Raw genomic sequence first — 25,000 nt, forward strand, 5'->3', positions numbered from 1 at the left:
TACTTAAAATATGAAGAAATAGAAAGATGTAAATTGTCATCTGTGCCTTGTGAAACTTCAAATATGTCTTCATCAAAAACCCAACTCTATTTATAATCTAAAAATTGTATCTGATAAACCTTCTGATATACAACATTCAAATATTTGTACAGCAATATTAAAATATTTATGTCAATAAAAATTAGGGATTCTTTTAGGACTACCTAAACAGGTCTGAAGTTCTAGTAAAAGTCAGAAGCCTGAATAAGTCACATTTATTGCATTTGCAAACAAAGTAGTTAGATAGCCTAACAAGAATAAAATCTGTCTGAATCTTAAATCTGACTGTGAAAAACCATTAATACTTTTGTTGTCTTCAGTCAGAACAGGAATGGTCCCACAAATGGTGTTGGATGTACAGCTACAATTTAAAAAAAAAAGGAAAAAAAAGCACCTACTCATGGCGACGGCGAATTTCGTTGACAAAATCTTCATTGTACATAGTTGTCAGGATCTCCTTGTACTTGTCTCTCTCATGCTGCAGCTCTTCCTCATATGCCTTCTTCATGGCATCCAAAGCTAGGCAGAAAAACACCTTTGTATGCTAATTCTCCTGTTCAGTCTCTGTACATCTGTCACACTCTCAAGTTTTTAAAAAAAAATATGCAGAAATGCACTATTCCTAAGTTTTAATCAAGACAGACAGCTGTCAGTTTAAAGTTAACACCTATGCATTCTTTTCGTGATCAGAACTCTTGTTAACACCTTATAACATGTGAACCGTCTTTTTGAAATAGGAGCAGAAATTCAGTTGTAGCTTTACCTGCTTTGGTATTCCTTGTTTCTTCAGCTAAGGCCTCATCCTTCTCTTTCTTTAATAGTTCTAGCTCCTGTGACAAAATTTAGATAAAAAGATGAAGTGTAACTGAGATTTGGCACTGCAGCATCATTCAAAGATTATTATGGAATGAACAACTGCAACAAGAAGACTACTAAAATCACCACTACATGCACAAAAACTCCTAAAGTCAAACAAGAAAAAACAAAACTTAAGATGGCTACTTATGGATTATAGATGAAATCAACACCATGGACAATAGTGAAATCAACACTATGCAGGTTTAACTGGCTTGAAAGAAGGCCATATTATTTGTAATGCATTTTTTTGTATAAACATAAATTTTACTTTCTAAAAGACCCTCAAAAGCTTTAAAAAGCTAGATGACAAGCCAGACAAAGAATGAAAAGAAAGGACTGAATACAGTGCCTTACAAAATATCCCAGAGAAATTGTACCTCCTACTAAAACATGGCTCCTTCCCTAATCATAATTGTAAGCATCCTTATTTCACAGTTCAAATCAAAAGCAACTGGGTACAAAGTGGTCCTCAAACTTGTGAGTCAGCAGTAACCATACATTTGTTAATCACATCGATGATGCATTTAATGCGCACCTCCTCTACATTAAGACTCTTGTCATCCCTCTGTACCAGACTGGGAGGAGGCTGGCTGGGCAGTGGAGGCAATTCCTCATCCTCAGACTGAAACACCACAATGCATAACTTCCTTTATTATAACTTCCTTTGCTTGTAATTAAAGATTTAACATCCACTGTCAAGTAGGAAAGAATGGTTTGACCAAGAGAGGTGAGGAAACTTGGATGTAGATGGCACTGTGTGAATTCCTTACCTCTCTCCAAAGGAAGAACCATTCTTTCCTGCCATAAAGTAGTAGTCTGGCTTTTAAAATCAAAATTTTCTATGAAAGGCAGGCAATAAAAATTCTTTTAAAAACAAGGCTCAATAAAAGATTAACTTTGAACACTTACATAACCTTTGTCAAAGGGAACTATGCAACACCAATACTCTGGCCAATGAAAAAATGCTTCCAAGAAACCAAAAACAAATGACTGTTGTAGTATGCAAGCAGCAAGGTCATGACTAAGAAAAGTGTTAAAATTTTTTATCAAACCTCAAAGATATTTATCTAAAGAAAGTTTAATGTACACACCAGTTCAGACAGCTGACTCTCGTTAACTGTCTTCAGCTCCTGGTCCACAAGCTGCCAGAGGCTCTCATGGCTCTTGCCATCCTCAGATAAACACTCCTTCACCTTACTCAAGAATCGCTGTAATAAAGAACCAATTGTAGGGATAAAAAACACCTTTCAAAATTGAAGAATAATGAAGCACAGCAACGCATAACAAAGTGCAAATTCCATGAAGCTGCTAGCATGAATTTTAATTTATTAATCTATAAAAGACAAATTACACTTTCAGAACCTCAAAGATGAACACAATGATAAACTTTTAATTAGGCAGTTAAACTTAATTTCAATTAATCTTAACCAGCAAAATTTTTTTCCTCTCCTCTATTTGATCTGCTTGTCAGCTGATATGCTTTTGAAGAAAGTAAACGAATCCTGAAATTTCATTGATGTACACCTCTGCCTCACCTTAAAGTTTTCTTTTTGCATGACTATCTGTTTGGTCATGCGCTGCAGCCTGTCGCTCAGCTGAGTCTCTGACTCTTCCTCATTGGCTCGGATAGCACTGACTGCTGTCAGGACATCCTGCCTCATGCGCTCTACCTCGTCGTCATGCTGGGTACTAATTGATTGCAGTTCACTTTCTAAGGCCGAACATCGCTCTTCTAGAAGCTCGCGTTCCTGCTGAAGGCCCTCCCATGCTTGCTCCACCTGGTGGTACAATAGACTCAAGCTCTTGAAAAGTGATTCCATAGTTTAAGGCTCTTGAAAAGTTGCATGAACATGAAAAGCTTCCTAAACCAAGAATAATGCAGCTGTCTGAAGGAAAATATTTTTGAATTTTTCTTATAAAAAGTGCTTCCTATATCTTGTCAAAAATTTGGAAAATTTTAACATGCACAAAAATTTCAATGCAAAAAAAGTTTTTATGTTAATACAAAAATAATACAAGTAATAAATTCTATGAAGTCTATTATATGGCCATGGTGCATATTCTTACTTTAGTTTCTTCTTGCTTAAAGAGGTCAATATGGGCCTCATGGCGCTGTTGAGCAAGGCTCAATTCTTCTTGTAGTTTCTGCTCCAGCTTTTGCACATGCTCGTTCACATGAGCCCAATCTTGTGTGGACCCAGATTCTCCCAGTACATTCTTCAGTTTGCCAACATGGGATGCTATTACCCTCAGTGTCTCCATCTCATCATCATACTTGGTGTCCATCACATCCTCCAGTGGGCCCAAGAGAGAATACACATCAATCTCTCCATCTTGGCTGCCATCCAGTGAAGTGTTCTGCTGACGAGCTGGTCGAGAAGCTCTTAGTCTGTCCAGCTCTTGTTCATGCAGCAGTTTCATTTTACACATCATGAATGTTATCTGGGCAGCAAAGATAGCCTCCCTGGTCAAAGTCTCGCTGTACTGATTACCATGCAGCAAACTAGAAAGTTCTGGTACTGCAGACACCACATCAACCTGGTTTTGTCCTTTGCTTGATAACAAGCATACTGCTTGGTCTTGCCTGGATCCAGCTTCTCTCTGCAAGCAAGTAGTTAAGTTATGCATGAAGGAAACTAACCCTTTATGCAATGTTCTCTGTGCACCAGCCTCACCATCTGAGGCATCCTCTTCCTCCTCTTCCTCAATGTCATCTAACAAAGCTGTATCACCAACTTTAGCCAGTTCATCAATGAAGCTAAGCTGGGCAGTAAGGACAGACCTCAGGGACAAGATCTCTCCGAAATTGTTGATGGTGCTATCCAAGCTTTGAAAAGGCACTTCCAAGCTGTTTTCTTCGTTGAACTTAGCAGAGATAGCAGCATGCTGCTCACGAATGCCTGCCACCACTGATTCGCGGTCTAACCTCAGCTGGCTGACGACCTTGTCCCATTGGTGAGCAGATTCTGTGGTCTTGGCAGAACGAATTTTCTCCTTGTATTGCTGAATATGCTTTTCCATGATTGTAGACACCTCTGAGCAAACTGTGTCCAACACATTTTCTGGACCTTCCACTATGGTCATTTCCTCACTCTCCTTGGAGATGATGATAGCTAGGGCCTTGATGATCTTGTCCTCATAAGCCTTTGAAATGCCCATAACCAGCTTGTGTCTCTCTTTCAACCGTTCAATGAACAAGTTTTTCACACAGTCTTTGGACTCCCTATCAAGCGTACAGTCCGATAACCGCTTTTTAAGGCAATTAAGAGCAAATGTCAGCTCTCCCTGAACGAGGCTTCTCAGCGTCAAATGACTAGCAGAGGACCACAGTTCATCACAGGTTTTGTCCAAGTTTTTCCCTATGAAAGCATCCAGCTGAGATCTCATAAGGGCCTCAGTGGCCAGCAGTTTATGCTGTACTTTCTTGTCTTTCTCTTCATTTAGACTCAGATTATGCCCAAATGTGCCAGAGAACAGCACTCCTTCCATTAGAATCTTCTCTGCAATCAAGTCTGCCTGCATGGCTAACACATCAGAGACCACATTCTCCACCTGCAGAGTCCGGCACTCTTGCTCCAGTTTCTGGTGCAATGACAGAAGCTTTAGACTCAGCCCACCCACCATCTTTAACAGAGGGTCATGCTCTTCTTCCTCCTCTGACTCCTCTTTGTTTTCAACAGCCTTCTGCTCTAGCAAATGGGCCATCTCCACCAGTATCAATGCCTCTAATGATAGCCTGTTAGCATAGTCATGCAGTTTGTCTTGAGCATCTGTGACACCATCTCCAGCATCTGACTGCTGGGCTCTTGTCTTGCTGATTTCAACCTTTTGAGCATTCAGCAGCTGCATCAAATGCCAGTCATAGGTAGAAAATGTATGATGCTGTTCAACAAATTCACACAGACTTGATAAGCGTTCTCGAACATCATCCACTGTTGTAGTTTCTCCTTCCTCATTATCACTGTCTTCTGCATTGTCCTCAAGAGAATCAAGCAGCTCGCCTATCTCCTGAATACGCTCTTTGACTTCGCACATGCACTGGGCCATACTAGATGCTCCACTATCCTTGAAACCTGGACAGCCCCCACCACTACAACTTCCTGCAGAGACTCTGCTGGTCTGGGCAAAATCCCCTTCCTCCTGGATCATATTAGCTAGCTTGCCAAGCTTTCTGCCACAGCCATCAATGTGGGACATGAGCGACTGCTGTTTGGATGCTTCCTGAAACTCCACACCTGGGCTGGACACAACATCACAAAGGATTTCCTTCAGACCACTGTTGGTCAACTCCAACTGTTCTTTCATCTCCTTCAGTCTGGACATAATGCACTGGCTGTCTTGTGGGGACAAAGACATTCTGCTCTCAGCTGCCAGAGAATTAGATGCTGTCTTTTCAGCAAGTGCCTTCTCCATTGAGCTGATCTCATTGTCTAGTTGGCTCAACTGGTTTTCTATCTCTGTAGACATGCTAGTGTTGACTGAATGGTGGGCAGTGACTCCAAGCTTAGCCTGAAGAGCAGCAGTGCTGTTAGAATTGGCCAACTGGCTGGACAGTTGATCGACTCTTCGCACAATGTTCTCCAGCTGTTCACGAAAAAGACAATTCCATTTTAGAAAAAATTAAAAAACGCAAAAGTTCTCTAGCAGGCATGTTTCTGGGGCTGGAAATCTTTCTATGTAAACAAGATGAATGCAGGAAAGAAGAATATATATCAAAACACCCAAAAGTTCTTTAAAAAATTAATCATGCACTGACACAACATTAACTCACAGAACACTATCCTGGTCACAAATGAAGTCATGCAACATTTAAACCAGCAACATTTTTATAAATGTATAATGCAATTCAAGCACTAATAGAAAATCATGCTACATGCAAAATAAATAAATGAAATACAAAAATTACTCTTAAGCATTCCTTCAAAACTTTTAATTCTATTATAATATAAACATTAAAACATTGAAGCGGGGTGGGTGGGGGTGGAAAGTAATATCACTAATTATATCTCTGTTGGTTTGTCTTACATCTTTAAACACTTGAATGTCTACATTACCTGCTCTCTGTAGGATGTTTCCATCTGCTGCATATCTTGTTCCAGCTGTTTATCCTTTTTTTCTATCTTATCGTATGAGCGGTAAACCTCATTTACCTCTTTCTTCAGTTTCTTAAGTTCAGCTACAGCTCGATCAAACTTGCCCTTAAGTCCCTGGTACTCATCCATGATCTTCTGGCCACCAGATGATGCGTCTACAGTGATGTTATGGTGATAATCCTCCCCTGATGCTTCTGATAATCTACCCTGTGAACTTTCATGTAAGCTGCCCTGCATTAATAGACAATGATGATTTATTTCCTCTACCATCTCAGCCAGGGTAGCGGCCTCCTTTTTTATGTCATTGGGCACTTTAGCTAAGTAAGCGTCAAAATGGTCTTGAAGTTGTGTGAGAAGAGAGTTTACCTCCTTAAGATCAGAGTCAAAAATAAGGATGATATGGAGAAGGTCGTCCTTCTCAGCACAGGATTTTTTCTGATCAAGGTCTTCAAACTTTTCTATCAGCTTGAGTTGAAGACTTTGTATCTGCTTGTTTAGCTCCAGGACTGTCTTCTGAAGTTCCTCTTTTTCTGGGTCATCATGTTCTGATGCTGCAGAAGAAACTGAACTCCTGCTCAGGCGTGCAGCCAGCTTTGTGTTCTCATTCTTCAGCTGATCCAGATGTTGCCTGAGAACATCATTATCCTTTTCAAAAGTGGCTACTTTGTCTCGGAGAGATAGAAGTTGCCTCTCCATGGTGCTGATCTGGTTCTGCAAGGTCTGTTTCTCCTCTTGCAGCACATCTATGTTGTGGATGAGATCAGAGTTCTCACTCATTTCTGCCTGCAGCTCTTCATTCATGTCCACCATTTTGCGATCATTCTCAATCAGCTTCTCCTCCAGCTGTGCAATAATATCATCCTTCTCACTTAACAAATCGGCCATGTTGGTGGTAATGTTGTCCTGCAGAGTGCTATGTCGCTCCTGGTAAGAGTGCAGCTGCTCCTTAAGCTCATCCACCTGGGTCTCCAGCTCATCTCGCTCTCTTCCAAAAGTGTGTTCCATTTCTGAGACCTGCCTTTTGAACTCCAATTTCAGCTTGTCACACTGTGATTCTTTGTCACGCAGCTCAGACCTCGCATTCTGCAGCTCCCGCTCCTTGTTGTCCAACCGCTCCTTTAGATGGTTGTACTCATGCTCTACAGCCTTCAGTTTCAAAATCTCCCGATCCTGCTCCCTAGTCTTTTGCTGTTGACCCTTCATATCAATCTCTAGCTGACGACCCTCACGTTCTTTTGATTGCAAGGACTCGCGTGCCTTTTCCAGCTTATGCACATTGTCCTTCAGCTGACCTTCAAGAGAACGAATGCGGCGATTCCATTCCGATGAAAGTTTCAGGAACTTATCTTTCTCTTGCTTGTATTCTCTGAGGGCTTCAGACAGAGCTTTTTCTGTACCTGTCAGCTTAGAGACTGACATGTCCAGTTTAGACTTCAGCCCTTCGATTTCCATTCGCTGCTTCTGTACAGTGTCCTTAGCCTCCTTCAGCTGCCGCTTCATAGTCTGAACCTGACAACAGAGTGACAAGAAGAAAATGAACGTTGTTAATTATGCCTGTCTTCAAACTATATCCGTAGCAAAAAAAAAAAACATTTTGGAATGTAGTCCTCACCCTATCCATTTCTCTGCAATTACCACACTTTACTAATCTGTGGACCATGCACTCTTCATATTTTCTCTACAGACTTGTACTTTGTCACTACATTTCTGATACATGTTTATATTTTGAATCTGTGTGGTTACACAACATCAACTGCACTGAGGATGAGAAGTGTTTATTCTGCCTCTTGTTCTTTGGAGTTTTTGGATTACTTCAGGATAATTCCTTGGTTACAGAACTGATGACTTTGAGCTCCTAGCAGTTATTATTATTATTGTATATTGTTTTTGTAAAATGCTTTGATGTGCGGTAAAGTGCTCTAAAAATCGCATTATGATTAATCTTGAGGCCTTGTGATTTCCACAGTAAATCTGGTGCCCAATTTTTGTTGGATGGACAGACACTAAAGACATGAGCAAGCTACAAACTCATGACCTTATGAAGTTGTATGTACAAATCAGACCTGCTGAACCTCCCAAGCAAAACCTATATACAAGGAAATGTCTGCTACTTCTTGGAAGCAAAATAATACTGTAAGTTGTATCACTAATAAATTCTGAATGTTCAACGAGAAAGCAAAATTGTTCTCTATACCTGAGACTGGTCAATCTGCTGTCCACCTTGTTGACTCCAGCGACCATTACCAAAGCTACCATCAAGACTCTGTACCACACAGGAATAGGCAGATATTTCCATTACTGATTAGACACAAATGATACTTGGACTCTGAAAATGTTTTCTCTTTCTTCACCTCTGTCTCAGTCTCTTTTCCTCTGTCTCTCCCTTCGATCTCAGATATATCTCTCACCCCACCCACCCACTACTTACCAGGAAGGACAAAGAGAAGCAAAAGAGGACATGGGTAAAAATTTTATTTTTGTTTTCTTTTAATAAATGGTTATAGTGAATTAACAATATATTGCATCATTTGGGGGGGGGGGGGAATTGTAAAAAAATCCTTAATAAATAAAATGTTTTCTTGTAAAGCTCGGGATAGGTTAGGGGTTGGTTTGTTTTTGTTTTTTTTGTTTTGGTTTAGGTTATGACTTGCTGATGAAACCAAAAATAACATGCACATAAAGTCTTCAGTAATGTAGGAATAAAAAAAAATTATAAATGATAAAGTAGGACAAGCAGTATGAGTAACTGACAAATAAGAAAAAGAAGACAAAATGGTAAGTCAGATATAAGAAGAAAACATGCCTTCTACTAAGAAGGAAAAAAGCTACATAACATTTACAAAAGCAACCAGCTGATCTGAGACAGACCTGAGATGATTCCTTCTGAAGACGTGATTTCAGATCTATGTTGGTTTCATGCATTTTTACCAGTTGGTTTTGTGTCTTATCAAGACGCTCTTTCAAAGATTCCACCTAGACAAAGTCATGTATAAACATGGCAGAGACACACGCACACTGGTAGTAAAAAAGGGGTGTGAAGGTGGAGGTAATGTATCATGTTATACCCGAAAGAATACATGGGAAATATGAGGAAAAGGAAAGATCAATGAATAATCAAGCTGCAAAACAAAACAAAAAAAAGTAAATTATTGCTTTTCCTAGTTTCACAATTAAAATACTTAGCACTACAGAACATTTGAAACAGATGGCCCTATGCAGTGCTAGGTATTTAAAAGAAAATGCTTTTACTTAAATTGCCCTCTGATAACTACACATCACTTTCAAATGTTTGACAAACTCTTTCCTTCACATCCAATTCGCATCCTTACCCATTATATGAGCTGAACTTTATTTTACCAACATAATAAAGAAGCTGCCACTAAGAAGGCCAATTATTTGTTGAAGATCTGTAACTGGTGGCTGTAATTTTATTTGCCTTCGTTATTAGCTTTAGTTTGTTTCAATACCTCTGATTCTAGCATCTCCACCAAAATATCATCACCAATAGCATCTTTAAGTCCTCCATCAGTGTTGTCCTCAAGTCCTCCATCTGTATCAGTGTAAGGATCCTGCAAGTGCAGCAACAACATACATGCATACAACATTCCATGCCACTACTGCCTGCACAGTTAAGGTACACAAAAATGCACAATGGTAGGATGTGGGGGAGGGGGGCTCAAGTGCTGTCTATTTTTCTATGAACAGGGAAAGAAATTTAATTAAGCATGCAGACCAGTCAAAGATCATTCAAACAGTGTTTGAGATAGGCCAGTCAAAACAACACTGTCAGCAAATGCCAGGTATTTCAACTGTCACTTCCCAAGAAGCAATTTGTATTCAGACAACTGGTAAAAGAAATGAGATAATTTTGTAGGAAAATGAAAGCACTGCTGTGCAACTTTGAAAACTGAATACTTTTTCATTCAAAAGTTCCGTGCAGAATCCTTATTCTGTTTGTGAAAAACATGCTGACAACACAAGACAGTCCATACAGTATTTCTAATTCACAGCTCACAACCATGCTTTTTGTAAATAGGAAGCAAGAAACAACCCAACAGTGTAGGAAGGCATAAACCTCTCTGGTTTTTTCACCTGAATATTATGCTTGGATACATCTTTCCTGAGTCAGGCTGAACATTCTTACAACAATCCTCAAGGTGTCTACATACATTATCAACAGCCTTAAGGTTCACTAGAAAAATATTTTCTAATATTCTTATAAGAACCATATTGAATTATTCAAATCCACAAAACACACTCTCTTCTCTTGAGCTTAATGCCATAACTTTATAAGTAGACTACAAAATGCATTGCCTTTGAGGTATAGCCAAAAGTTATACATAAAAATGAGCATGAATGCACTTTAACAGGGATAAACTTCATCCATATTTGAAATCATAGAGACCTACCTCTGAGCTCACCACAGTATCTAAGTCATCCTCTGTGTCTGAAAGGGACTGTGACAATTTTGTAGAAGAGCCCGCTGTTCCATGTCCAGATGAAGATGGATGGTAGTCAAAACCATCATCCTCTGGTGGAGGAGAATGAAGACGAGGAGTTTTAGCGCCACGAGACTTTTCTTTGACACGGGCACTGGGAGACTTTGCCCGCCGCATTATCTCCCTCTTTTCCTCTTCCTTGCTGATCTCAGTAATGATATTGCGCTTGCTACGTCGACTCTCAGCAGGATGGAACAATGAGCTGATCACACCATCACTGCCTTCAACGTAGCGGCTGATGGGAGGTCCTCCAGCCTGGTTCCATAGGATGGAATCTACTGATGGACTGTGCTGCCGGGGGATTTTGGATGCTCGTGGAACAGATTCTGTTTTTTCTGCAGAGTCTAAAATAGTGTGATTTGAGGAAATGGTAGGCTGGATTTTAGAAGGGGTAGTAACTTGTGAGGCAGAAGCACCACCAGTGTCTATATTTGTGTTGAACTCTTTGATGCTAAATATCTGGCCAACATTACTTGGATTGACGTCTGAATAATGTCGGCGGATATTGCGTACACCTGGTTCCTTCTTTCCAGAGTCTTGCTGGCCAACCAGCTGAAATGCTGTCTCTCCCTTGGCGCCAGTAACTACAGTTGTGGCTGGCAGGGCAGGGGAGTTGTTTCTAAGGTTTCCCCCAACATCAAAGTCATCCATAGCACGAGCACTCAAGCCTGCCAAAGCTTTGCCTGTAAGTGTTGAAGACAGGCTCAGCTTTGGTTTGGAGCTGTGCAAATCCATGCAAAGACGGATGGCTTTCATCCAGTTGTTGCGTATGCCTGATGTCATGGCAGCCAGAACATATTCCCCATTCTGAGTCTATTGAAAAGAAAAAAGAAAAAAAAAAATAGCCACAAGTTCTTGTACCACACCCTTTAAAAGTTGCATCATACCAAAAACACAAAGCACTAAGATATTTTTTTAAAATCAATCAAATTCTACCACTGTGTGCATTTGCCAATCTACTTACTTTTGCTATGATTTTGCAAAGTAGCCAACTTACTTCTCTTCAGGTCTGCTTTTTCATGCTGCATTTTCCGAGAGGTTTTAAGCAAGCGCATGTTCATTCTTTTCTTTTGCTTACTTCTTATTCACATTATTTGTGTGAACTACCAATTATCAAACTTTTACCCTGAACTGAAATGATTTTGCATACAAACAAATGTGTATGTACATAAGATATGCTCACACCAGTGCATCCCCATACCCATAAATGCACAAGGTTAAAAATAAAATTTTTACCTTACACAAGAAAGGTTTAACTTAAACATAAAGCAGATGATAACTGCACGTATGGTATGCAGAGGCACACACCTTAATTTTGAAGCCACAATGTCGTGCCATGCTGACCTCTGAAACTTCATAACATGTGGAGAGATCAATGCGGCCGTCCAATGCATTTGTCTCCTCTGCCTTTGCATCTTTGAAATAACGTAAAGAGTTACCAGCCAGAACAAACCAGTGCTTCCGAGATTCCTGCAGATATAAACAGAATGGCAGGTCACATACGTAGCACTAACAAAGCAAATAGGTTTGAATAGAGGACAGGTATAACTATATTTACCTACATATATGCATATATCTATTCACGTATGTATATAAACACGCATCAATGAACATGCAACACATACACACTGAGTTTTCCCCATTCAGATTAAAGAAGAAATATTCATCATCAACAAACAAGTTATAGCTCATTTATGCAATCACATCTTTAATGGCTTTGAAAGACATAGACAGATTTTGTTATATTTAAAGTTTATGCATTCTAAGATAATAGCATTGAAATTTAGTATCATATCTGAAAATGAGTGATAACGATTTACATTTAATATTTTTCTTTGTGGCATGAACTATATGAGAACATCTTCACTTTCAAAAATTATCTTGGAAATGTAACTATACATATCAGCGCAGATATCACTTCATGCCCAAAGTAATTTGGCTTCACATTACCTTTTCTGATGGTCCCTGTTTTATGAGCCACCCTTTCTTCATGTAGACCAAGTCCTGAAATGGGATATAAATTCAGGATGATGGTTGGATCTGCTTATCTCCAGCAAGAACACATTAAATTAAAAGCATATTTTCTCTCTACCAAATCTCTTTTAACTTTATGCCTCACAGTTCCAAATTAACTTTTAACCTACATTTTACATAACTTTAACTGTATAGAATCTGGATGAAAACGCATAATTCTTTATAATTAAGAAACATTAGTTTTCATTTTTAAAATCATCATTCTCCCTGCCCTCCCCTACTTTCTCCCCAGCACAAGAGAAGTCCCTTCCCCTTCCTCAAAGTACATATGTATGCAACTATCTTGGTCTATTTACTATCACATGTGAATGTGCAGGCATGGATGCTTAAGAACAAGTGCACACAAACACACACCTACTGATGAAAAAGTTCATTGAAATGGGGAAAAAAGACATTCCTTCTCTTACTGCAGTACAAAATGTGGAAGGAAAAAGTAATACTTCAAAGACATTAAGCATGTCCTGCAAACTATTAAGAAACTTAAAAATAATGGGAAAGTCATACTTCATAATAAAAAAAAAATTAATCTTCATTTTGCTGCCCTGCATTTTCTTTTTCTTTTTCCTTTGTCTGAGAAAAGAGAGCACAGCTTGTTTCTAAGGTAAACAGGTATTGCTCAAGAAGGCAGCAAGCTGAAGTGTAGTTCTGGATACTGGTGTGTGTACAAAGCTGCTGGTAAAGATTACACAGGGAATGCCAATGTTTGCACTCAAAAATTGTCCACTCTTTCCGTGATGAAAGAACAGAACGGTGCGCCAAAATAAACACTGGAAAAATGCAACTATATTTATAGATTGGGCATGCATGCATTCCCCCTCCACCAAACACACACACTAGAATTTTACAAATTGGTACACATGCATGGAAGCAAGCTGCAAAATAATTCAATGAAAATGCATGCCTTTTTTTTATTCCACATTAATTTATACTAGGTGCTTACTACTTGATGTTTTCCTTTACTGTGCAAAAAGATTTCTGACAAGAAAAAGTGCTTTGCTCTCCTTAAAGTAAAAGGCCATAACCATAAAGCCTCACTCAGAAAACATGAGGGAGTAATACTTGCCTCATATTTTGTTGGTGATGTGTCAGAAGCAGAAGAGGCAGACTGAGTCTGGGCTCTACTTGTAGTACTTAATTCTGAGCTTCGGGCCATCTAAAGAGCACAAGCCATCATTGTTCTTTTAATAATATTACCTCAAATAAAATTTATTTCAGACGTGCCGCAAGATTCATCTAACAGGAACAGTGGATGAGCATGATGTGACTTTTTAAGCAGTATAAATCAGAAAATGACCAATGCTGCATTAAGAAATAACTTTTACAACAAACTGATCAGGTCATCTATCCACTTTCAACACTCAAGAAATCTGACATTGGCCCATGCTGTGAGGTACAAAAACTTACTGGCTCATATTAAGTCCTGCACAAAGGAGAAACCCAAAGAATTCCCATTTAAAAGTTTGACACCTAAAGAATTTATTCTTCATTTCATATTCCTTAGGTGTAGAATACCCACTCTGAATGTTAGCAACAAGTGTATGCCCCCATCTGTTTCAACACAGGATTTGTGTTGTATGCCATGCTAGCAAAGGTTATATCAGAGTGATTTCGTTGTAAATACTCTATGGATAATGGCCACCAAGGCCATCTTGAAACTTGGAAGCCAGCTGAAAATTGTGATTGGCTTATTACTTTACACTTATTTGGTGTACACGGGCACATTTGTAAACCATAACACCACGTACCCTTTGGCCAAAGTATAAACATATGCACATCACCATTACATCCCAAAATAAAAAAATATGAGACAAGCACCAACAAATTTTATATACCAAACACAATTCAGGCAAATCAAAGCATAAGCTTCGTTCAAAAATAATAAGGAACAGAACAACAACAGAATTGTTATTTTACAGTGACTTCAATCAAGCATACATGCATAGTGAATAAGTAAAAGGCACCCTTGATTTGAAGAAGAAAATGAAGCACCTGATGAACAGGATTTCCTGGAGTGAAATTTAATTCTAGCCGATGAGGGGTGAGCAGGCTGTGACCATAGGTCAAATGAGGACTACATGACTACACGACTACAGTCCATAGCTGGAGCCAGCGGGTTGCACAGTATTCATCAGCAAAGCTAAGAGGTTCCTACCTTGAGTTCATCTGTCTCGTTGCCGTCAGTCTCGTCAGCACTCATGCTTTGTGACAAGTCATCACCATCTGTTCGGAACCCACTGCTGGATATGGACCCTGTGCCCCTGTCAAAGTTGTCCAGGCTGCATGCATCTCGAGGAAGGGTTAAGTGAGTGCTGAGGTCCTTGAGACTGGCTGAGCGTTCTCTCACAGGCCGTGATCGCTCTTTGTTACTGCTTACAAACTTCTGTCCCCCTGAACGCTCTTCCAGCATACCTCGATGAGCAGCAGAACTGGTAGAGGAGGTTGAGGAGATTGAGCTAGAGGAGTTGAAAAGCGAAGGGTGGGCTGCAGGGGCTGTTAGCAAGGGGTTAGAGGGGTGCACACGTGAGGGCCAGGAGGTGCGAGGAATGTTGAAATAAGGGCTGACAGACAGGGCGCCCACCTGCTTGCTGTCCCCTCCCCTTCGACTGCTAAGCACATCCAGGCGGTCACCTGAACAGCTGAGAAAGCGAGATGATGCCAATGTGTTGGCCATCTCCTTGTCTTGTGTTGTCAGGTCATGCAGAGAGGAACTCTTGCGCATGCCTTCCTGATGGTTTTTATCATATTTATGCTTCAGGCTGCGCACCCCTTTAAAAGTTGCATAAGCTGGTAAGTCACTGCTCTGTGAAGGCTGCTGGTGCAAGCGATCTATTTCCAGGTTACTTTTCATCCCCTCTTTGTTAGAATCATCATCTTGAGCAGGCTATGTAAAACAGAAACCACTACTAAATCTGTGTCTTACTATTTTGGAGCAACAAAAACTGAGTGCAACAATAGCATAAACTGAAAGGAGCATAATCTACCTATCCATGTCTGATTAAAAAAAAAAATCAATTCTTTGCTCAAAGAAAAAAAGTTGACAGGTAAAATCTTACAAAAATGTTATAACAGTTTATTCCAAAAGTTATAACTCAAAGATACAGTTTCATGCTTCACTGGTCAATTCAAATACAACAATCATTCCTCCAGTGGCCTAACTAAATACAGCAGATGAAACAAAAAGTGGTTGTTATTCAGTCAATTTCTGTTAAAATAAAAGCAATGCCACAAATGAAATAAAACTTAGTGTTACCTGTACATTCTCTTTGTTGCTTATTAAGTTAGGTTTTCGACGAGGTTTGATAGACTTCAGGTTATTTGGAAATTCAATCAATACATCATGCCACCTGTAAGCAAAATAATGAATTTACATAAATGTTTATGAAGATAAGGAATAGAATCATGTTTGACCTGTGGGTCATAGTATTGTTGACAATGGCATCGCATTGAGACCTAGACTATGAACAGTGTACAATCTGGACAACTATACAGGAAAGAAGCTTTTTTTCAAACCTACTCCACTATGAAGTAAATACTAACCTTTGCGCACTCAAGTCAGTGTGATTAGGACAGGGGAAACACTTTATTTCACATAATCTACCCAAATTGCCATGCAGTGACTGCATCTAATGCCATCCTTGCAGCATGTACTTTTTAAACCACCCACCCCTTCACCACTTCTTCAAATAAATATTGAATGTAAGTTGGTTACTGTTACATAATATTATCATTCTAAAAGTAAAATTTATCTTGAGTTATGGAAATTTACTTTTACTTCCATATCCTTACACAGCTTGCAACTGCTACTGCTTGATGAAGCATGTACTCCAGCTGTGTCACTTATCCCCTAGAGACTAGCCTACTAAGCTGCTCTTTGATTTTAGATCACTCAGATGTGGTGAAAAAGTCTATAAATGTTAACACTTAGTCTGAAGAAATCCTGTACACTTTCTAAAAGCAAACACCCACACTCCTCCTTAAACACCGTGGATGTCTTAAAGCCTTAAACTTCGAAGTGATCCTCCTGATGCAACAACTGTCTGCTACAAAAGGAAGGGAATCAGCTGACTGAGGGGGAAGTCTTGGAAGCTATCTTAAACCCCCACAAACTAAAGAGGGATAGATCCAGTGCTCCCTTTGTCTACGCAAAACGTTATAAGAAAAATAAAATTAACTTCTTGCCTATTTTCATCACTAGGACACCCTAACACCTCCCCCAACCACCATTACCATTTTCCCCTGAAGACAGGCTGTCATTTTCCCCCGGTACCCACCTTCTGTCTGCTTTGTTGCCCCCTACCCCTACCCCCACAGTTGTAAGTTCCCAAACTCTCTGCTTGCCCCATCAAATAACAGTTGGGACACGCAAGACCCATTTGCACAACAGGAGAGAACAAAATACTTCTTTGAAAAGATCAGTGAAGTGGACAGTTTAAACCGTTCTCCGAGAGCTCTCAACCGCCTCGAGGCACGAGACAGTGACGAGTTGACGCATTAAGCGGCACCTTTGACCCTTGAAGCGCGTCACCGCCGAGGCGGAGCTAAGGGCAAACCACGGTCTAGCCTTCATTCTGTCGACGATTTTTAGGGCAACTCGACTCAACTGACGGAATGCAAAGTATGGTAACAAGTAAATTCGACTGTCTAACAACAAAGAGCGATTTCATTTCCTCAAAAACTGGAGGTACACCGACTTTTCGCAACTATTCCGATGAGATGGTCTGGGGTGTTTGATCCGATCTTTGTTGCTGGCAGTCTAACAGCCTTCTTCCCACTTTTGTCAAAATGTGCGACACTTGAGTAAATAAGGACTGAGTTACCACAAGTGTCCAGATATGTCACATAGTGTAGACGAGAATTATGCCACTTGAACAAATCTCTTCTGACTCTGCTTGTGCGAGTTTCCATATAATCCGTTCTTGCGCTGACACAGAGTCAAAGAGAAAAACAAAACAACAACAACAACTAAAAACCCTTTTAAAATGAAGAAATTATGAAGCTTACATGCCCACCTACCCTCACATCTCAAAGTAGGTTAAGTCAGTTTTAAAAAAAAACTTTCAAAAATAATGAAACAGGATATCCTTTTAAACTACAGTACAGGGAAACAACGGCCGAAGAAGTAAACATTGTATAAAACCTCCCCCCTTCCCTTTAGGTAGGATGAATAATCAACAGCTGCAGTTTAAAAAAAAGCTTTCATTGTGGGAACATTTCTGCGAATAATTCTTAATGTTTATAAAGAAAATATTTGAAAAACAAGTGTGTCACAACATAAGGTAGTATTGTCAGAGCGGTGCACTCCAATCTCTGACATATCTATTCTCCATACACAGAAATCTTAAGTCTGCTGCACGCATTAAAGTCGACATCATTATTACCCTCGAAATTCCGCCCATGAAACACTTCCCCCTCTTGATCTCTATTGTAATGTCCATCTTTTGAAAAGAAAGCAATTGGTCTCACAAAACTGCTCTCCTATGCCTAACAAAATCTCTACTTCGCGCCAATACACTCGTCAAGTTTGTCATCTCGTATCCTGCAACAGCTCTTTCATAGTTTGAAATAGAGAGGAAAAAAACACCTTTCGTATCGTTAACATGTCTGTACCTGCCATCATCAGCCATGAGGCGACAAGGCCGGGCGTGATATTTACTGCGCTTTTTTTAAATATTTGTTGCGAGGAGAGGTGTGATGAAAACGTTGTACTCTTTATTTGACAGAAAACACAGCTTCATGTTCAGAACTTAACCAAACTCGAACTCGCAAATGAATGTTGCAGGACAACGAGAACGAAAAAATAATTTAAAAAGAGCGAGATTAAAAATAAATAAATATGAAAAAGAAACAGGGTTTTGTTTTGTAATGTGTAAAACATCATAAATTGTTGCGCATAATTCGACAAGAAAAGGTCGACAGTTTTACACAGCTAAAAATGCAGTTTCTCCAATTATCTTGAGTTGCTCAAGAGTTTTCGTTTTACTTCGAAGGTTTCAAGACCTCGCCTGTTTCGTGGACAGAAAACAGTCTTAAGAGAATCTGTTTTCTATTTGCTTGTCTTTGCTCTCACGGGATGCTGTTAAACTACAGGTGCAGTTTTTCGGGTGTAGATGGTGAAGAGGAGCAGGGAGGAGAGGGGTACAGAACTAAAAACACTCGGGAGGAGGGCGGGGGGAAACGAAGCTTTATCATGTGCCTGCTGCGCTTTCAACAGGAGCCGTCACTGACTTGCCATGTTATGATTGACATCAAGCGAAAAATATAACCTACAAATGTGCTGGGAAGTGCACGTCTAAAAAAACTAAATGCACTGACATCTTTCATGACTTGCGCTCCTGCACCTTCCCTCTGCTTGCTTTGATGTCTTTGTTGATATGCACTTGGTAGTACGTCCGAAGTCGCAACAAAGACCTGCAGATACAGACACAATCTTCGCTGGGGGAAATACTACCTATATATTAACGCCAGAAGATCATTCGCAGTTCAGACTAAAGTTTCTTTCAAATCTTCACTCGCTTAAACCCTTGAGTGTACGATCATCTAGCTCCCTATCACCGCCGGTACTCAGGATCCTTCTCCAACCGCTGCTGTTGTGTGCCATAATTTTTCTTAGAAACTACGTACCGCCCTCTCGCTAAGCAAGGGCGAAAAACATTTTATTTTGTTCAGGAGACGATGCAATATTCACTACGTCGGCGTCTGCTGCGATCCAAACGAAGGATTAAAAAAGAGAAAGAAAGAGGAAAAACTGAAAAGCACAAGGACACGTCGGCCCGAGTCAAGAAGAGAATGTCGTGGCATCGCACAGTTTGTCTGGTACATTACCGAACCAGAGGGGGTTTTACCAATAAATCCTTGCCATCTGGGCGCCTCGAAATCGGACAGTCCGACCATTGCGGGATCAGGTAAAAGCAACTAAAACATACTGCTCGGCGGCGTACAGCTTGTATTCATACCAAATAGCCAAAATGGAGAACGCCTTCTCAGAGAAAAATAAAAAAGGATATTCCTTTCCGTGTTGTCTACTGTGTTGCTTTCCTGTCAGAGACTACGTAGTGTTTTCCTTCAGGCACGCAACGATTGCAAGACGGGGTGTGCTGTTCCAACCCTTCCCTCCTCTCGCCCCGGCTGTCTGCTATGGCCGCGGTTTTCAACCGGTGGTACGCGTATCCCTAGGGGTTATGCAGTGGTACGCAGCGACATAATTATTGTTTCAATATGAAAAAAATACTTTTATGCGCGAACTTACGCGCGAGGGGTACCCGCGACCGTGGGTTCCGCGCAGTCGTAAAGAACAGAATCAAAAGAAGCACTGTGAATGCTTTCTTTCATTACCCCTCCTTTTCCAACACAATGAACTTCGGCATAAAGAACACTTTGGGTGTTCAGCCACAACAAGCAGCTCTGCAACTAGCTTTGGTCATGGTCAAAGGCATACTGTTACAGGAGAGGTGTCCTTTTTTTTTCCTGGATGGGGAAGGTAATGCAACTAAAAGGCTCAGGTCGTCCCAAGCACCCTCCATTGTTCGCATCCTTTGCCCTCGAGGACTGCCATATAATTACATAGAAGCGCCCGAGCCAGAAGCCCAGGAAACCGCCGACAGAATGACACCAATGCAGAAAACTGCATAAATTTTGTACTTAAAACATTTGCAGGTGAAGCATTGCCTTTAGGTGTCGCTAGGGTCAGACACTGCCGTTCCATAACAGTGACAGCTAGCTGTCCATACACCCGCTGAAGACTGCTGCCGTGTTGTCAATAACGAGTACTTCTCCGGGTCAAGGGCGTCGAAGACCTTCCCTAGCATACAGATTCTCAACCTTTTTGACGACTGTACCTCCAGAGGGTGAAAGTATGCCTATCCCTTCCCCCCTACACGTCGTCCCCACCCACTCTCAACACACACAAAGGTCTTTGTAGGCACTAACTGCAAGGCGTGTCCATAACCCTTTCCATGAAGACATTGCGCCACACGAGTATCAGTCGGCATGTGTGATCACAAGCAAGGCCGGAGTAGAAAATAAACAGCCCACACCTCACTGAAGTCACAGCTTACTACCTGTTTGTTCCGCGAAATGGGATTTTCCCCCGTTTATGATTGCTATATTTCTATGTCTCTGACACACGCCAACTCCTGATGATCTCTTGACGAATCACATCGTTCGTGAATATATTCAAATAAATACATTCTCTGCCGCTCCATACCCCTCCCCTCTCTCTCACAGATGGAAGAGAGAGAGGTGGAGCGAGTCCTTAACCAAACCAAGTTAGCGAAGACAGTAGCACTAGAGTCCACGCTCCCGTGAAGAATATATTCGTTGTGACAGGTGACTTTTATGAGGCGTGGGATAACACGATAAGCAAAAGAAGTCGTGCATTAGCAGGAGAGACGGCAGAACGTGATATGCCTATCAGCCAGGGCTACCTTCTACTCTAGGCAACTTTGCTGGCAAGGCCGGCTGGTCTGTCATAATTCTGCAGACGTACCCTATACATCCAGGAGAAGTATATTGTAGTTAAGAAGCATTCACACACGCGCGTCAATTCAGTCTTAGACTATCATGCTACTCCATTTCCCCACCACTCCCTCTGTGATGTTTGCGGCAAAGACTTTAAGTAGTAATTTACCTCATCCCCCAGTGCCTGTGAACCCAGTGTATAATCCTGGCACAAGTCCAACCACACTCTCAAGACACCACTGCGTTCTAGGGAATCCCAGTTAATTAGTTGTAGACTAACTACTGTATTAATTTGTTCATTCCATACAACTCAAAAGTTTCTGTAACCTATGCATGGATAGAGTGTGCGAGAGAACTGGCACGTGGATGTACTAGTGAAAGAGAGGTGTAACGAGAAGATACTACAGGCCATTTATTTACGTGCTATATTCATGACGACAGAGATGTTTAAGGGCTTCCAAGACCTGACGTTCCCCGCTGGTAGGAACCTGCTGTCGAGAAGGAACGTGAGACTGGTAGCTTCGCCTCCGGTTTCTCGAAGAATTAGGCGGATCATGTGCGCGACGTAGGGGAGAAAAACGTTTACAGAACAACGATGCTACACTGTTAGTAGACTTAAGAGACATGGAGAAACGAAAAACTGGAGGATGGCTTAGCGTTAGTATGAGATCACGTGGCTCTCTTTGGGTGGATCGCATTTCTGCCAGAGGCTTTGTACGTTTGTCAGCAATCACTCAATGCCACCATTATTGACACCAACACGGCAGCTACTGCAACTGCTTTTACTACTAACAACAACTCACATTTTACGGACAAAAAAAAAAAAAAAAATGTCCGCTGAAATGTCTACAGTTTGGGTGGGTGGGTTTTTTTTTTTTTTTTTTTTTGAGGGGGGAGGGCGCTGGGTAGGAAAAAATGTGAAAGGTTTACGCTCTTCCACGTGGCAGTAATAATTAGAACTTTTTCACGAACTTCTAGATATCTTGCAGATGGCAACATGCTTCGCAGAAAGGAACGGACACAGAAATGTTGCAGACGAGCGGTAGGTAAGGCGGACGACTACTTGAGGCTCAGGTCCCGTGAGACGCCACACGTCACGCCAGACCCAAAGACAGCGCTAACCTCAAAATAGAGGCAACTCCTTTTTCTTTGCTAATACAGCAAACCGTGCGACTGCAGATAATAACCTGGGACGAAAGAGATAAACGCGTCTCCCTCATATCGCTTCCATCACGAACCTTTTTTTAGGAAAACAAGCAGCAGTGTCGCTGTTTCTACAATCCCCTTTAACAGATGGGTTGAAGAAAGGGCGCCTTCTGTCGCGGCTCAAGGTGCGCTACTTATGCGCATGTGCACTAAATGCATCGCCAGCAGATGTGGCAGGGATGTGTGCCTCCCGTCACTTCAACGACTCACACTCGTATACTCCTCCGTCGTTGTTCCCCAAGGCATGCTTTGCAACGTTCGCAGTTCAAGAAGAGTTGGGTTTTTTTAAAGCCAAAATTCGAGCTTCAATCCCTTCTCAGCTCACCCGCAGTGTTTTGAGTCACCTGTATCCTCTGTCCCGGGTTTCCTTAGTCGCATCACGCAACGAGCGCAAACAGTCGGAACCTTAGCTCGTGCGCTTGCGTGACTTTTTTTGCGGGAGTTGGGGTGGGGGGTAGCTCACATGGCTTGTGTATGGCGACCAAGCGGCCCACCTGTACGGCGTGTTCAGGCTCTGTCCTGCAGTCAAGTATACACAGCGCCTATCGACCTACTGCAGCGCCTCTCTGTAAGACGATATGCAGCGCATGGCTGAGGGAGCTTCTCGGCTTTGGTGGACCACTGCGTAGGTAATTTAAATCCTGACCCTTTTACGCACTCCTTAATAATTAACCCACTCGCGCGTGACTGCTCCTGCACTATATACCAGTTAAGTTTCATAAGGCTTTAGAACCCCTCCTTCAAAAACAATGCTCTCCTAAGGGGCAACTGTGCGTTGCATCGGGGAAGAGAGGGAAGAGAAAGATTTTGCCACACGGAACGGGTGAGGCCGACATCTCTAATTCTGAAGTACTTTTCATAATGGCCTTCGTTGCATCTACTTCGGCCGTAAGAACCTGACACGGCATTTCGTGAATTCATAATTCCGTTCTATTTGTTTCTACTGTGTGTTTACTGCTGCCGACCACGATGTTATGGATGTATTCAGGTGTACTACGAACTAAGCTTGCTCGTCGCTACGCTGTAGTATTTAAAAAAAAACATCCAAATAAACACATACCTCCCACCCCCGTTCCCCTTCACCAAAAACCGCATTCAAAACTCTAACCCATCCGTGTTTCTAGTTTCTGTATACATGTAGTACACGTTCTTCTTTTTCTCTCTCTTTCACACACATCCTTCAAAAATTAGAGGTATCCGCTAAGGCAGCCCTAGGCAATTAGCAGGCAATAAGTATGCACGATCACATATCCTCCAACATGTAGACTGACAAGTAAATGCTACGGACCAATGTTTATGCAAACCTGTGCCCGTCGCGCTAAGTTAAAAAAATTGCTTTAACCCAATTCTCCTTAGGTCAACTTTAAAGACACACCAAGAAATTTGTAAACACTGAAATGTCAGGGATGGGGGCATGTAGATGAGTTGAGAAAGCCTCAAGGTTATGTGGCTGCTTCAAAAGTCCCCCCCCCCGCCCTTTACTCCAATACTCACAAAGCTGTAATCATAGTGCCCTATGCAGAAAGAATAAGCACAGCTGGGAGGTGCTGTTTCTATGCAGGTTTTACAAGTAAACCTTAGAGATAATTACATATCTATGGGGATATCTTAAACCTAGAAACTAAGGCATCCAGCACACGACATAGTTTTGTATTAACACCACGAGGGACAGAAAGTAGCAAGTGCTGTTTAATTCAATAGGAAACTTTATAACAAAGCCCTATCAGTTAAGGGGCACACTGCACAACAGTATTAACATATCTCTCTACCGAAAAAAGTCTCCTTTCCCTAACCTGAAGTCTTAGAAACATAAACCATTTTCCCACTCAATGCACCAGACTACATCAACCGCTGTCCAGATGGTATATTTAGAGCCCTAAACTATCCCTCTCACCGCAACTATATCTCCTAGTCCCCTTCTCAGAAGGAATCATTCCAAACAGGCTGTTTATGCAGTGACCTCGGATGCTTGCAAAACCTCTGCAGGGCTGCATTTTGACAGCTGCAGAAGCAGTTGACTGACGTTTCATAAAAAGGTCTTGTTCCTCACACCCCAACAAAAAAAAACACAACTGACAGAGAATGTTTTTCCTGCCTATGATGGTGAATACAAAGCAGCCATAATGTCCTTCCTACTATTTTTAACATGCACTTGAATCAAGTTGTGTATAGGCAAGATAACGTCTTCTGATGAAAAGGTTCTTTGCTCATATAAACACACCTTCAGATGATGCTACATCGACTTTAAACTTTAAGAAGTTAATCCAGATATGTATTTTAAAAATACCTGTATTTACATGTCCAGCCCCACTACAGAAGAAATAATCATTTTCTCACTGTCTTGGAAACTCCAATTTACATCTTAAAACATAAATAGCAAGCAATGCAATGCCAAAACAAAATCATTATATCATGTAAACAAGAAATAACAAGTGTTCTATCCATTATTCTACAGGTGTTCAACACAATTACATTATTTTTATAAGTTTCAAGTTACTGCACATGTAGTTTTATGACTTAATGAAACAGGTGTTCTGTAATTTTAAGTAGGCATCTGATAGATATTTAGTTAAGATACCATTTAAAACAGCACAGTCTAATTAGAAATGCAAAATCTAAAGTATTTCACAAGGTTTATTAATCTTTGTACTGTCAATCATTTTGAGATATTTTTTTCCCAGAAGGCATGGTGTCTTCAACATTACTTAGTAACAACACAAAAAAAAAACCCAACCCATTTCTGGCAAGACAAGAACTGTGTACTACAAGTTGTTGGGGTCTATATTTTGCACCTGCAAAAAGCCAATTATACAC

General features: G+C 41.0%; 1 protein-coding gene across 5 annotated transcripts in view; it reads right to left on the minus strand.

Annotated features, from left to right (window-relative positions):
- LOC112562838 (COP1-interactive protein 1-like) overlaps positions 1-25,000 on the minus strand; it is a 37,540-nt gene that overhangs the window by 7,544 nt on the left and 4,996 nt on the right. The window contains exons 5-20 of one of the 5 annotated variants that reach the window (XM_025236404.1): positions 15,774-15,867; positions 15,102-15,404; positions 13,587-13,676; positions 12,440-12,493; positions 11,798-11,959; positions 10,400-11,302; positions 9,458-9,559; positions 8,859-8,963; positions 8,185-8,253; positions 5,952-7,499; positions 2,965-5,481; positions 2,433-2,675; positions 1,989-2,105; positions 1,433-1,519; positions 803-869; positions 438-558 (exon numbers count right to left, since the gene is read on the minus strand). In XM_025236404.1, the coding sequence (XP_025092189.1) occupies positions 438-558; positions 803-869; positions 1,433-1,519; positions 1,989-2,105; positions 2,433-2,675; positions 2,965-5,481; positions 5,952-7,499; positions 8,185-8,253; positions 8,859-8,963; positions 9,458-9,559; positions 10,400-11,302; positions 11,798-11,959; positions 12,440-12,493; positions 13,587-13,676; positions 15,102-15,404; positions 15,774-15,867 (6,582 nt within the window). Of the gene's footprint in view, positions 1-437; positions 559-802; positions 870-1,432; positions 1,520-1,988; positions 2,106-2,432; positions 2,676-2,964; positions 5,482-5,951; positions 7,500-8,184; positions 8,254-8,858; positions 8,964-9,457; positions 9,560-10,399; positions 11,303-11,797; positions 11,960-12,439; positions 12,494-13,586; positions 13,677-14,675; positions 15,405-15,773; positions 15,868-25,000 lie in introns of all 5 variants that reach the window. The other 4 variants (XM_025236386.1, XM_025236414.1, XM_025236395.1 and 1 more) reach the window with 4 other exon arrangements.

This window comes from Pomacea canaliculata, linkage group LG1, assembly GCF_003073045.1.
Source record: "Pomacea canaliculata isolate SZHN2017 linkage group LG1, ASM307304v1, whole genome shotgun sequence".
NCBI lineage: Eukaryota > Metazoa > Mollusca > Gastropoda > Architaenioglossa > Ampullariidae > Pomacea > Pomacea canaliculata.